The sequence below is a fragment of the Struthio camelus genome, chromosome W, assembly GCF_040807025.1.
Source record: "Struthio camelus isolate bStrCam1 chromosome W, bStrCam1.hap1, whole genome shotgun sequence".
In the NCBI taxonomy this organism is placed as follows: domain Eukaryota; kingdom Metazoa; phylum Chordata; class Aves; order Struthioniformes; family Struthionidae; genus Struthio; species Struthio camelus.
The window spans coordinates 58,021,401-58,037,051 of NC_090981.1; the positions used below are offsets into that span (position 1 = coordinate 58,021,401).

The 15,651-nt window shown below is 43.4% G+C and overlaps 1 protein-coding gene across 3 annotated transcripts in view; it reads right to left on the bottom strand.

Moving 5' to 3' along the window:
* Positions 1-15,651, bottom strand: part of LOC138060883 (phospholipid-transporting ATPase ID-like) — an 88,855-nt gene that overhangs the window by 55,471 nt on the left and 17,733 nt on the right. For all 3 annotated transcript variants that reach the window (XM_068924964.1, XM_068924967.1, XM_068924966.1), the window contains exons 2-3: positions 13,626-13,704; positions 1,947-2,005 (exon numbers count right to left, since the gene is read on the bottom strand). In XM_068924964.1, coding sequence (XP_068781065.1) covers positions 1,947-2,005; positions 13,626-13,668 — 102 coding nt within the window. In that variant the 5' untranslated portion in view covers positions 13,669-13,704. The remainder of the gene's footprint in view (positions 1-1,946; positions 2,006-13,625; positions 13,705-15,651) is intronic.

Consider the following 15,651-nt stretch of genomic DNA (forward strand, 5'->3'; position numbering starts at 1 on the left):
TTAATAAATACGACCTAATTTATCAGGGCTTTTTGGAAAAAAGCAGCCCAGGACATGATGTCCAGGTCTGTACAGTTTGGGCAGTGCTTGCATCATCACTTAAGGACAGTTCTTTAGTATCCCACCACTCTGGCAGCACCTCAAGACTTGGCTTTTTCTAGACAGTTTTCTAGAATTTCCAAAGCTTGATTTACACTGGGCTCCAGAAATCATGAGCCATAACTGACTAACATGAGGGACTGGTTAACAGAAATTCACTGCTGAGTTTTAACAGATTATACTGAGCTGGCTGTTTGGCTGCCTGCACTTTCACACCTAACCAACAGACTTTTGTGGAAACCCTCCAGAGCTCTCAGTGCCCTCTTCTTGACTTTGGTTATTTGCAAATCCTTGGGCAGGAAGCAGTGACATGCAAAATCTCTTTGGGTGGTTGCTTGCTCTCTCTCTGTGAGATCAGATCTGTGAGATCTCTCTCTCTCTCTCCCCGCAATCATTGTGCCTCTGCCTCCTGCTTCACTGTCCCACTTCTGCACATACTCTGCATTGCAACATCCAGCATCCAATGAAGGAACATAAATCCATGCATATTGGCAATGCCAATTCCCTTATTGTACTGGCAGATTCTGTGCTAATCAAATGCACTTTCTAAGTCTCAAATCACCTGGCCTGATAGGTATTCGAGGTGAACAGCCCTTTACATGTATTACCTACAATGCATTTAATATTCAGTACATGTGCAGCAGCTCCATACCTAGGAAGTCTCTAACCTGTGTAGGATAGTTCATGGATGAAAGGTGACCACCGCAAACCATCCAGTTCACTTTGACAACAGATCAGCTACAATAAGACTTATAGTCAAAGCTGGTAGCAAGTGAGAATTTCTACCTCATGAAAAATTAAAATGTTCTGAAATTTTGGATGTTCCAGTTCTGAAATCTCCTAAAAAACATTTCTGATGGTCCTAAAACAAAATATGATTCAAAGGCGCTCCGGAGTAAAAGTGAAGGATGAGTTTCACCATTGGAATTCAGAGATGCACAGGAAAAAAATTCCCAATATACATTTCAATATCAGTTGGCAGCTGCAAAGGCTTCAAAAGAATGTAACTTCAGGATAGCCTCAGCGAAGAGATTACCTTACAGCCAAGAAGCACAGGCCTACCAGCTGAGCTGGCTCTCCTGCATGCACAGCTTCAGCAAATGGTCCCCAAGTCTCATTCGCCCAAACAGCAGCCTGGCATCAGGGCTTGGCAGACCTGGGTCACAGCCAGGCTATGTAATGGTGCTCCTTGGAATCACGAATTTCATGGCACAGTGTGAACCCAAGTAGGCTGTTAAGGAGCTGGAAATAAAAGCTGGCAGGAGGCCATGAAGGCCAGATTCAAAACCTTCCTGCCAGAGAGGATTTCACTGCAAGAGCTGAGGAACTGACACATTTCCTTTCATGTTTTACTTTAAATGGAGCCACATTTTCAACAGAAAATTTCCATCCAGGTTCCGTTTTTGAAAGACCTTGGATCCTGATCCTGCAAACACTCTGACTCACATAATTTTCTGGAAAGTTACTGTGTTACGCTCCTCCAGAATTAGATCTCTTTCAATTCCCCATTTGCAGGGCTGACTGCAAAGATGGATCTCCCTGTGCCTGAGTCAGTAATGAAGCATCTCCCTGATGTGCCCTCTGGCAGAGTTCCCGTTGTCTTGCCACAAGATACAGCAACATGCATAGTCCAGGTCTTTCTGTGAAGCCCAGGGAATTAAATCTTCTTCATAAAGCGTAGACTTAAGCCCTTTGTTTGCAGAGTCATAGCTAGCATGTACTGATGTGAACCAGTTGAAACAACAAAATGAACATGAAGGGAAATATCCTCACAGGGTGAAGACATGAAGCAGATGTGACACATCTGTGATTACAACTTCATTAAACAATATATGCTGATTACTTACAGCATATTCAAACTGTAGATTGAAGTCCCGATTGTTTGCTTGAAGTTGTCTCTCTTGCTCTGTAGAGAAGAAGAAATACGTCAGACTTCTGCAGAGGAAGAGCTGATACATGCTTGAAGATAAGCAGAATCCACACAGACACGAATGAAGCAGCAGCAGAAGAAAGAAGATCTGCTAAGAGGTGCTATCATGCAAAATCTGTGCTCTGTGCTAAATGCCCCATGCTGGCAGCACTGACAGGGCAGCACTGTGAACTGGTACCATAGTAATGTGAGCCCGTACTCCAACTCGCCCTCACACACACTTCGCTGCAATGCCAGCACCGCTTTAGCAGGTCGTTTGCTTGTCCTATTAGTCCTCCTGGGTAAGAATTACCATTTAACTAGTGGTACTCGAAATCCCTGCCCTGTTCCGCCTCTTCCCTTGAAGTGTCTCTAATGCCATGAACCGACTGTTAGTGCCCTTCAGCCAATACAAATGCATGTCCTAGCATCATCCCACAGACAGGACATCACCACCACAACAGTCACAAAATCCAAGACCACTGGAAGGGACTTCAGGAGGTCATCAAATATATCCTCTACCTCAAGGCAGAGTCATGCCTGTCAGTCTCAATAAATGTCCTAGAAAGCTCCAGCGAGGGCTAATCTTCTGACTGTCTATTCCAGGACTGCAGTGTCCTTACAGGCGGGGAAACTTTCCCATTCTCTAACATAAAACTCATTATTGAATTTAAACAAATTGTATCTTGACCTAGGATGGTCAAAAGTTCTCTTCTGCTCTCCCTTAGATTGCAGTTCCTTGCACTACTTGCCAAGGACACAAAGCACAAATGAATTTATTACATATTTGAAGGCTGTTATGCCTTACTCTAGTCTTCTCTTGCCTAGGCTAAACAACTCCAGTTTGTTCAGTTGCTTCTTATGGATCAGTCGGTCAGAACCGTCATCACTCTTGGTACTCTCCAGAGGGCTTCCCAGTTAGTTTACCTCATTCTGGAAGCACAGTACCCAAAATGGGTTTTGGTTAGCAGCTGAAGCCTTATCAAAGCTGACCAGAGCACAAAGGATACTCCATCTATCTTGCAGACAATAGGTATTTGACTTGGAATTCACCTATGAATAATTTAAAATAATATCCTTTTGCACCATCAGGACTCAGCTGACAGAATATGATCTGTTATATACTCAGATTCTTTTTGGTAGAGCTAATGCCTCATCAGGATATGCAAATCTTACATTTGCCCTTACTGAACTGCACTCAAATTTTTTCAGACTATTTCTCCAATTAGCCAATTCTAATCCTATTTTTCAGTGTGCTTGCAGTTCCTGCCGGGTGGTGCCAATGGTGGTGCAGATTTAGTAAATGTGTTCTTTATTCTGCAAGCAAAGTTGGAAGAGAAAATATTGAATATCAGATCTAGGATACATCCCTGATGAATCCCATGAGTTTGATAATGAATCATCAATACCTATTGTCAGTGTATTTTTTCCCGAAAAGTGTAGCACTCACTCTGTGGTGATTTTATCTTGAGCATGTCTCTCTATGTCAGCCAAGATACATGACAGCTGTTTATGGCTTCTTCCCTCGCCCTCAGGCCTGCCACTAATACGGAATTAATTTTGGCTTAATGGAGTTTTTCTGAACTTCTGACTGTTAATCATCTCTTCCCTCCCCAACTACTCTGAAGTGGTTTGCCTGACTGTTTCAACATTTAGGCCAAGAAGCAAAGCCAATACATCTATAATTGCACAGCTTTTCTTTTTCCCCTGTTTCAAGATACATGTCCTAGAAAGCTCTTTTGCTCTTTTCCTAGTCTTCTGAACTTTGCCTGTCTCTGCTCCAAAAACTCCCAAAGACAATATTGCTCCAGGCAATTCTCTCAGTACACAATCAGCTTCACCCAGTTAAATGGACAGAAAACATCTGTCCTACCTAAATGACCTATTTCTTCTCTACTTCAGTTCAAAATCTCCCTCCCCCTCCATTGCTGGCAAGAAATGAGTTTAAAAAAAAAAAAAAACAAAAAAAACCCAGCCATTATTTGCTGAGCTTCTTTCACTGAGTATCAGACATAAACCTTCATTGATCTGCCGCTTACTAGAAGGGTTACAGAACCCTAGAGAACCCAACGGTTACAGAGGAACTGTTATTGTCCTCTATGCCCTTGATAGCTTTTTATCACTTTGTGCCTTTCCCACACAGTTTGTCCTGGATAAAACAGCCTGCTATGCACCTTCTGTAGGCATCCTTCTTCTGTGTGAGGTGAATGAAGAGCTTGTGATTTAGCCGCTTTATTCATTCTCCAGAACCTTTCTCTGCAACATGATAGCTTACACTTATGCCCTTAATATAATTTATTTAATGAAATGACAGTTCTGCTTAATTCCCTCCCCCGCCCTAGATTTCCTTCCCATGAGATATTAGTTACCAGTTCTCCATATTTACTGAAGATTTCCGTCTTGAAGTCCATTTTAAACACTTCACCGATGTCACTTTTTCCTCTCCTAAGTATCATACTATGATTTCATCTCTCTAGCTCCAAAAAATTGTCCCCCCTGTATTGAAGGGCTGTACCAAACTCACTCCAAGAACACGCTGAACAGATCATGTTCCCCTACGCTCCTTTCCAATCGTATGTCTGCCCAGTTAGAATTCTGCCCGTTACCACTGTGCTCTGTATTTCAGATAACCATACTAACTGTTCACAAAAGACTGTCCTTCCTGGTTTGCTATGTCTGTGTTCTTTACCCTTGTATTACTGCCCAGACGTTTGCTGTTTTGTTCATCTCTTTTTATACACTGGATATCAAAGCACACGAACATACAAGGAAAACATCTCTTCCCTTTCCAGAATAAGCTCTATTATTTTATATTAATGTACTAGCCTCATGAATTAGCCCATCATGTCTGTTTTACCTATTAAATGATTTATTAAGACATCTAGTTCTTCCTGTTTATCCACTCTTGCATTAGCTAACCTCTAAGCTATTGAACTGCTATCCTTCCTCCTTTCCCTCCAGTAGCCCTGTAAGTAACACTGCATCCCTAATGTTTAAGCCCTTTTCCAGATCACGTTTTTTTTAATGTCTGTCTATAAGCTGTTGTCATCAGGCCCTCTAATTGCTTACTTAAAACCCTCTTTACTGTGTTAGCAGGTGAATGTTCTTTCCCTTTTTTTCAGGCATATCTAGTCAGACATTTTTAAATCAATTCTCATCTGCTTCTGGCTGGGTGATTCAGACCAGCACAGAGGCTTCATTCAGGACCCTCAGAGTGCTTAATTTCTTTACTGCTTTCCTCCGACACATTTTTCTCATCTTTTACAATGGGGAAAACAAAGTACAGAGAGATCAGGGAACTTGTCCAGTGTCTGAAAGGAAAACAGAAGCAGAGCTCAGGAGGTCCAGGCCTGTAGAGCTTTAACTATTGTGTTATGTGCCCCTTCAGGAATTTTCTTGAGAGTAACCGGCATTATCAAAGTAGATGACAGATACAGTTATTTGTTAAAAACCGAACTTCCCTATGCTCACAGATTTCCTTCTATACAGAAAGTGCTACTCCGTCCAGTTCCTTCCCCAGGGACTCCAAGTCTAGTCCCAGCATAAAAATCCACAAAAACAATAAATGGCTTTAAAGAAAATAGGATTCGATGTCAAAACTTTGAAAATCTATCAGCCTGTAGAAATGCAGTAGCAGAGCTTGTGGTAGGCTGGGGAACAGCGAGTCAACTCTGCTCTCGGCTGTCGAAGAGCAGAGGCAGAAGTGTTCAAACATGCCACGTGCTTACACAGAGGAGCTCAGACAAGTGAAGCTGCTGAGCTTTTTCAGGCTGCTGCCCAGCATCATGCAATCCCTCTGTACAACTAGGTAAGAAGCACCTGAATGGTGCACCAGCACCAGCATGGTATCAAGAGCAGGATTTCTATGACAACCCATTCCTGAAGGCCCCACATAGCCATGAACCTGGGTTCAAAACTGACTGGAAATTCTCTGGCCTGCCCTAGGAAATCCATCCTGAACACCAGGACTCTTCCCTTTCTGGAGACCTGAGCTCTTAATGGTCTTCAGCCTTCGAGAGGTGGCACTCCCAAAGGCCAAGATCTGAGGCCACTTTCAAATGACAAGATATTCATTATCCTTACTCTAAATAACCAATACCTTTGTTAAAGCAACAACAGCCACAACAAATTGCAAAGGATGCCTCATCCAGCAAGGTCAGCAAGCAAAACTCTCTCTCCTCTAGCTACACTAAAGGAGAACCACCACTGACCACACACACAGGGCAGCACTGTCTCAGTGGTTTTATTTTTACCAACAGAGAACAGTCAGGCCCTCCTGCTGTGCTTCCTAAACAAGCAGTTCTCAAACTAAGATAGAGTAGACATCTCTTTTATTTGTTTCTGTAGCAGTTTGGACAGAAACGAAGCCTCTTGGATAATCGTTATAAACAAAGAGCTAGAGAAACTCTACCATTACCTCAGCTATGCCTGGAAACCACAGCTCAGAATATTTTGGCTGTAGATCTAAGCGCACATGTCTTATCATGCACTGTTAATTCTGGACGCATTGAAGAAAAAGGGAGGGGAAAACTGAAGGGCTAGCAGATGAGAGTTTGCTCATTTCTTGAAACATTTTTACCTCTAAGCAACTCCTATTAAACCTTCTGCTTCTGCAAACTGTGGTCACAAATCACTGGAAAGAAGGAATGGGATTTGTGCTCCAAGTTATCATTTCACTGCCACTGAAAACTATTTTAAATTATTCATCAGTGGAAACTCAGCATATACAAATATGGCCTAGTGCCCAGTTCTTGGTCTAACCACTGAGACCAAGTCACTGGGAAACTGGCTGTTTTCTCAGGCAGACAGATTTAGGAGCTAAACCACAGAATAACATCTGGATTGAATAATGTTAAATCCATGCCAAAAATCAGCTATAAATGTAACTGGTCAGCCCACCAGGCTTCTGCATTTAGGGCTGTTGCATGGAAAAGTCCTGCAAAAGGTTAGATTCAAGATCTGGTCAGAGATCCTGGAAATTTGCTTCTGGTTTATTCTAAGGAGCGTAGGCCAAGAGAAACGCTTTGAACAGGCCATTGGAAAAGGTTTGCAGATATTAGGTTTTGTGGCTCCAAGGAGAGGGAGGTTAAGATCTGCTTGTTTTTGCCAAGTTACATACAAACTAGGGCCTGATACCTCAGGCATGAAATGAGCACAGCCAAATTAGGGGAGTGCTGAAGTAACCAAGTCTGACAACAGTGTAGAGACAGCACAAACTGTTAAAAAGAAAAAAAAAACCAACCTCTTTTCCACCCTTTAAACAAGCAACCTTACGAGCATGAAAATTGCACTGAATCGGCTACAAAGAGTGGCATCGGGGAGCTGGGCTCGTCTGCTCAGTGTTCCTTGCAAAGGGGCTCTTAGCAAAGCATACCAATACCAAGACGTGAAAGTTGGGCTGTTCAGCACTGTTCTGTTCCCCAGAAGCACGCATCTGACCTTCCCAAGCCTGTCCTTTGGGCAGCAGTAATTCAGGCCTTCCCCCACCCCCACTAGCCTATAAGCAGCCTCACAAGGCCTCCACCAATTTCAGCACGTGTCAAATTTCACAGATGAGCCTCCTTCCACCATGCCCCATCTCCCCACTACATTTGTGGATCCTGCTTTTGGGCGCTTCATCTGCTGTTGGGGGCGCCGTGTGACCCAGCTTTCTGTACCACCTCGCAGGAATGGCCACAGAAGTGCCACCGTACATCCAGTACACAGGAGATCACCCACCTCTTCACAGGCAGAGAAATCCTACCCCTGATTCCTGGTCTGTGCCCAGCTGTTACTCCACGTGGGCAAGTTTCTGAAATCTGCCATGGTTTGCTGGTACCTCTGTCCCCCATCCCCAAAAAAGAAAATCACAGTGCTTACCAAAGGACATGGGAGAGGGCAAGTCATTATATCCTGTGTTAGGGAATTTAAATTGTTGTTCCTGAGGAGGTTATTACACAAACTACTAGCCAAAGTCCCTTCACATTAGAGGATTTCAAATTTATAATACAGCAATGCCCACAGAGGTCAGAGCTGCCTTGAGTGAGTGCTATACATATATATATATATAATATATATATATATATATATTTATGTATAAAGGATCTTTACCAAACAATTTTTTACATCTCACAATTTTAGTAAAGATCACAGAATATGTGGTGAAGAGACGAGCTGTGTGAGGGGCCTGAGGCACACAGGGGTTAAATATCTACACTATATAGGCAGTTTGGCACACATCCAAAAACTGATCCATAATTACCTGCATATCAGTCTAATGCTGTAACCCATAGGCTGCTGAAGTGTGCCAGCTGCTCTACGGTACCAAACCAAAGCCCATCCATGACTTGAAATGGAGCCAAAGTCTGACATGGTGCAGTGACTGCGTATGCAGCAGGAGGAGAGGTAAGACCAGGTGGGATGGAAGTGGGAAAAGTGAAGATTACAGCCAAGCCGTGCTCAGAGCAGGCGCATGCACAGGTGCCCACCAAACAAAAATATTTTTTATTACTGACTCAAAGGAGGAGCTCTTAAGGCTGCCGTGTTATAAAACGGAACATCTTTAAACAGTAAACGCCCATTTCTCTACGGAGCCTCTCTGGCTGCTGTGGCTGGAGATAGTTTGTTCTGGCAATCATCACATGCATTTTCATCTTTGGCACAGATTGGTCTGTACTGAGTGTGAGGGATTTAATTTAAAAATCTTGAGGCAAGACCATTCGGATACACCACCATAAATGGATTTAGTCCTATTCCCTCCTGCCTGATCTTCCGTTCTTAAATGAAGATCTTCCTTGTCACATCTTTTCCTCCCATAACTTAAAAACAAGACAGAGTCCTCTGAAAGGAGGACTAGAGTCCTCCTCCTTATGAAGAAATAAAATGTAAGAAATACACTTTTGTAGAAGGTAAGCTCTTTGGTCAAGGATTGTGTCTTTTTTGCCCAGTGCCGAGCTAAACCTACTGTCCTCACTAAACAAACACTACATGACAACTGGAATTTGACAACATAGGTAAAACATTTTGCATGTGCCTAGACAAGGCATTAATGCAAAATGAATTTTTTCTGGCATCACCTAATATAGGACCCCTTCAAGAGATGTACTAAGATATCTCTGTTGCCATAGAGCAGATGCAAGGTCTGAAACAAAAAATTTTGAGAGTGAACTGGAATTATTTCTGTGTCAGGTCCAGTAAATATTTAGCTTGAAGATAAAGTTCAGTATTAGATCCCGCCCTTTTCTAAAAGCCTCATTTCATATTATCACCATAAGGAGAGAGAGACCCATGACATGAAAAGAGTGCTCCAAAAGGATGCCTCAACTTTGCCCTACATGTACTACACACGTGGCCAAACAGGACCTCTGTGACACAGGCCTGGAAGAGGTGCTAGAGAAGCTTAAAATGAAAAGCACTTTCTGTTAGGTCTTTACAGGAAGGGACGGAAACTGCCTCACCTCTCCATTCCCCCTTCTCCTGTGATAGCACCAGTCCTGGTTTGTCCTCCCCCTCTTCCTGCCCAGGAACCTGTCCACCTTCCCCAGACCCTCAGCAAGGTGTTACCTGCCACATCTCAGAAATGCCTTGCAATAAATTATTTCTTTAGGAAGAGCTACACGTTTTCATGTTTGTTTTCAGTCCACTTCAGAATGAAAACGAGTGCTTTCAAACATTTTACCGAGTAGAGATTGTGTCTCTTCCTCATGTTGGAAAATTTTAATTTTGGAAATTCTATTTTTCCAAATTTAGTTTAGAATTTTATATCACTTTGTATCCTGTTTTCTGTAATAGTGGTTCATCATATTTAGACAAATATCAGCACATCAAATAAAACAGCGGAAATAATAGTTAATTATTTGTATTTTAAAAACTATTCTGACAGTGACTAGGTAGTACTGATCAAACTATATCATATCCTTTACTAGAAGACAGTATCTCCTAGGCATGCTGGTAATGCAACAGCTTGATACAATTGCACATGGTGTCAATAACAGAGATACACAGTGATGGGAAGTGATGTAGAATCATAAAAATAAATACAGCTCTGAAACAAACTTTGAAAAGTTTTTCAATTCACAGTTATTTTCCTCATGGGAAATTATGTCAAAATAAATATATTTTTCATTCTCAGTGTCTGCGGTCATACAAGATTTCCTATCAGAGCTGAATGGGAGTCCCAAAGTCAGCCAAGCTTTACGTCGGCAGAGCCACTCGTGGGCTGCAGGCCAGGCACTGACCCCCTCCCAGCCAGGCTTCTCTGTTTGGAGCTGCTTGCTCCTGCTGAGCTCTGCCCAGAGCTCAGCTGCTCAAAAACCAATTGTCCTGGAGAGCAGGCAGCCTCCAGCAATGACAAGGAAAATCCAAGGCAGTTCACTTTCCTCCAAACCTAACCTCAATTGCTATCTTTCCTCTTCCTCTCACAGTGTCCCTAGGCTTGGCTTAAGGTGGCTAAGTTGCAGGAGTGTCTGGGACTCTAACCATGAACTGGAAACACTCCCTGGGGCACACCTAGCAGTCAGGTTATTAGTACAGCTGAATCTTCTGTGTTCTCTATTGCTGTTCATTTCATAGATGATACTCGATCATCCTCATTCTTTTGTTTTGGCCTGAAGCTCCAGTGCTGAGTTTAGCTGCCATGGGGGTCAAGCAAATGAGCAGATATTCCAAGTTTATTAGCCATTGTCACAGCCTGATCCTTATTTTTTCCCACATGCTCTGTGAACCTAAAGTCTCCCCATTCTTCTTTGCTTAGGCAATGTTACTTGCAGGTTAAACCTCAGCATGAAAGATCTCAGTCAGAAATCTTTTCCACAAAAACACTTCTCCTACTTACCTAAAACATGTAGTTCCCCACTTCAGCTTGAACAGCCTCACTAAGTTTTAGTCATTTAGGAACTGGTTTCCTCTAACAATTTTTGCACAAGTATCTGACATGGCATCACATATTGTTTTATGAAGCTGAGTTTTAATTACATCCCTGTTCCTTGTGTAAAGAACATAAAACTATAAGAAGTTGATTCTTATCTCCAAGAATTTCAGAGCACGCTACTTGTCCAGTTAAACTCTATCTATCCTGAAAAAAAACCTCATAATTTTTATTGTATCCTTGCTCATAAGAAAACAGCCATGTCTTGCTGCGGAGAATGAGTAAAATGTTACTGGTTCTGATGGGAGGAATCCTGATCCCAGTTTCAGCAATTTACACCTGAGGTAATCCATTCTCTCCCATAAGAGTCATTCGAGACCTAGGCTAGGGATATAGTGTCAAGTCTAGCCCAGCTTCGTTTTTGGAATGGAAATTAGACCTTTCCATGAGCCTTGCTGTCCCCCTAGGAAGTGAGAGTGTACGGGTGTTCCCCACAGAAGAACCTCGTCTGTTTTGAGGCAGCACAGGCCTAAAGACGTCTCCAGGCACAAAGGCTCCTAAACTTCATCCCTGGCATTTACTCCAGTGAAATGTTTGCAAAGAGGAATCGTAACCCCATTGACTTCTGGGCTGCAAGACTAAAGAATTAGGGGAAAAAAAAGAAAAAAAAAACCCTCTCTTAGCTTCCTCTTATAGAAGTTCCTCATTCCCTGATCAGCCCAGTCTCCCTTAGCCTTCTCTAAACTTCTTCCTGCTTGAATTCACTGGTTTTGAACTGATGATCAAAGCACATAAAACGTGAAAAATAAATGATCTTTCCCTGTAAAGTATGCTCCTTTATATCCAGGAAGTTCTGAGTCTCTGAGACTCTCAGACGCTCAGTTGAAAAGGGACTGAACACTGCTCCACTGAAGCCCAGATACATGGCTGGGCAAAACACAAAATTTTCCTACAGCAACATAGTCTTTTTGATAATCAGAACAACTGTTGCTATACAAGCAGAGGTGCCCTGGATGGACAGTGGCTCACAGACAAGCACAGCGTATCTTTTCTCCAGAGCCAAGATGGAGAAAGAGACCTCAAGCTGGCAGAGATTCTTCTTTGTGAGAAGACACAACCTCTTCTTGGGGGACTGTCAGAACAGCAAACAGATGTCCCTGTCCTCACTCCAGGGCACACAGTCTGCCCCGCACCAGGAAGGGGAAACAGCAGCACAGTTGCAGACATAAACCCTTGGGAAAAAAACTGTCCAGTCTTCTGAGCTCAGATAGGTTGGGGGAAAAAAAATTAATGTCAAAATATGAGTAGGCACTAACCTCTGTGTTCATCTTATACAGGGAGAAACAACAAGAGTTCTGGAGAGGCAAGGTCAAAGACTTTCCCTTTTAACACAGAAGCTGCTGACATGGATCCCTGATAAGAGATCAGGGCACCTTAATAGCACCTTGGGCCTGGAGATGAAGTGCAAAAATACTAGACTCAGTTCAGTTACCCCTGCTGCAAAGCCCTAATACGGACCACGATCCCCGCTACGGAGCTGCGGGAAGCTGGCCCACTTTAAGGATACACTCCACTTGGATGTCTTTGTCCCTTCTGTGTCCCTCTCAGGACTCAGTGGGCTGTCCTGCGAGGCAGTGTGCAGGAGGGACAGAATAACCAGCACTGGTGGGCAGAGCAGTGAAAGCAATCAGTGTTGGCAGAATATATATAATATAAATACACACACACACACACACACACACACTCTCTCAGGGCTAAATGAATGGACAAGTAAAGGCCATATAGACAGACTTCTGTGTGAGGCTTCAGCAGGTGGATCTCCTGTCTTTAGCCTCTTTCTTCTTCATATAAACAAAAATCTGTTGATGACACCAGCTCTCTGCCCCAATGAGAAAAACCACAGGAGAGCTCTGAGGCAGCGCACAGAAATCATGCTGAAACCTTTGGGAGGGAGCAGGAGAGCCAATTATGCAGACCAGCCAAACGGACAAGGTGTCTGAGGCAGCTGAGCCCCAAACTCAGCATGTATATCCCTGCATTGCAGGGCTTTTGCACGAGATGCCATTCTCTCTTGAAGCAGCACCCAGCTGACCTCTCTTCTGTCCCCAGGGAGCTCCCCCAGCCTACCTGCAGTAGCTTCCCCACAGAAAGGAGGCTAATATGCGCCAAGCGTCCTTCTCTGCAAGGATTCCTGCTGGAAAGTCTGGTGAAGATCATGCAGAGAATGGCTGTTCCCTATCTCTATACCTATTTGTTTCAGGGTCTGTCTCAGGATGCCATGTGGAGCTCACAAGGAAGGAATTATGTAGGCTCTGGTTTCTACTCCAGGGCTGTTCCCTTCTGCAGCCTTCAGGGTGCTCTCAGGGTGCATCTCTCTACTTTGCTCTTCTTCCTGCTTCTCACTAAAACGATGCCTCTCACTTTGCCGTTAACACTTTTTATCACCAACAGGGTACTGCGGATCACTCCCCCCACTCCAAGATAGCCATGTAGAAAGGACACCAAAAAAAAAGCCAGTCACGTTCTATGGCAGAGTACAACCTTTACAGATTGCTCTGTTTTAAACGTTCTCCCGTTCCCTGGGACACAGTCTGCAGCACTTCCCTGACGTAGCAGTAAATGCAGAGAAAGTAAACAGAATGCCTCTTCCTTCACCTGCTCTGCAGGTGTAAGACATGCTCCCAAGCATGTCCTCAAGGACTAGCACATGTGCTGAGTTTACATTCCTTAGGTTGTCATCAGTGACAATGCTAATTACCAGACCTCACTCACCTTTCAACTTCTTCTTTCCAAATTGTATTCCAAATAGAGGCATCCCAAAACTTTATTTTAGTCCAACTCCATGGAATTTCTGCAAGACAAGAGAGAAGGCAAGTCACAGCGGGGGTTTCTAGCCATGCAGCATGACATGAGGTAACAGTAACATATAATTTATAGCCTTACAATGGGAGATCCTAGTTCCAAAGCAATAGCATCAACAGCTACAGTTATTCACATAGCAAATTTTAAACATAAAACCATCTCAGGTTTGCAAGTTGCAGCACTTCAGTGTAGGTTACTTTACCTAGGACATTTTGATCTGTTCATCTCCTGACATAGCACAGAGAAGGAGCCAGTGAAGGAGACACTAAAAAGAATGTTCTCTACTTCTTTGACCCTATATGAAAAGAATGAATATACTCACAGGGCTTGAATTTAAGATACAAAGGAACTGTATGACTACCCACAGCAAGACTAGCCTCCCTGAAGAGAAGGAAGCAGTGGGAAAAACTGGCTTTCTGTACATCTGCCTGTTCTCAACATGTGCTGGCTCACACTGTTGCCCATCTGTTGGGTATCCTCAATGTTTGAGGCTGACTAGCTTATATGGCTCTGAGTATAAGTTTTCCCCTGGTGGCTGCAAAATTTCTAGCCTAAAGCTAGGCACCTGAAACACTTTTAAGGCACTTAACATGTCCTGATAGTCAGAGAGACCGAACATTAGAAGAATCACATCAAGTCTGTTGGTGATAAAACTTCCAGTGTTCCCAGCATGGCACTGTTCATTTAAAGGACTTAAGGGTCATGTTGGTGCTGACAGGCTGTGAAGATCCTTGAACACTGGGAAAAGGCTGCATTCCCCTGCATGCCTGGTTGACCTGGAGCCTGAATGAAGATGAATGCTGTATTAATTGCTTAACAGGCCAATGGAGCCAACTAGAGAAGTCTGAGGGAACCAAATTTAACTAAAATAACTTTTGCAGATGACCGTAACTAAGTGATAGAATGAAGTTTTGTACCTTGACACTGCTCGTGTTTCATGAAGAAAAATTAAAAGTTATGGGTAAAGAACACCCACCATGAGTCCGCGGCAACTTGCAGACATTCATACTGTCTCTCATACAAAAACATACCAACTCCTCTTCTTTAATTTTAAAGTGCCACTTACTTAAGATTATACTCTTATCTGTGCCCGAGCAAGGCTGGCTAAAGAAATAAGTACAGCAGATGATATACCCCATTTCAGAAACACACAAGTGTGAATACAGCCCACGCCACTGCCTAGGTGCACTCCCGATGCAACATCACTGGTCAGTGCTGGGTGCTAGCTTGGGTTTCACTTCTTTCCAGAAAACAAAGATAAACTTGAAGAAAAACTCTACAATGATTGCATAGGTTGAACACCGTGCAGATCTTCTCTGTCTCAGATGCTAAAACAGAGCTATTTTCAGCAGCTGTAATTCAATAAGCCTGAAATATTGCAAGCAGCAGCAGGTGATGCTCCAGCCAGCCCGCTGACCGCTGGAGGCCCTGGACCCACAGCAGTCCAGGCAGCGCTCCCAGCTGCACACCAGTCGCACCTCAGTGACTCAGTTACTGCAGTGCTCAGGAAACCCTCTGTGCCCACTGTACTTCAAAGAGATCCTTTTTGCAGGCACTCATGTAGATCCAACTCACCAGAATAAATGTTTGGGCAATATTTCTCCCTCAGATTTCCTTTGTCCATGGAGCTAAACCACTTAAAGTTACAACACTCACAGTCACAATCTAAAGCTTTCTCAGTCCTGCTGTTCATTTGAGGTTAATATAAAATATCCCTAGCACTACTTTTACTTTCCATCCCTAACTGACCTTAGTGCATCTTTTTCAACATATTCTTCTGTATCTTTTTAAGCTTGTTAATCCTATGTCTTATAAACAATTCTAACTAGGACTGAGCTCCACACAAACAGGTGGGAGGACTGAGACATGCTCCCCACACACCTAGAGGTAAAGACCTTGGACTCTTCCTAGAGCACCAAGAGCCACAGATCTGATA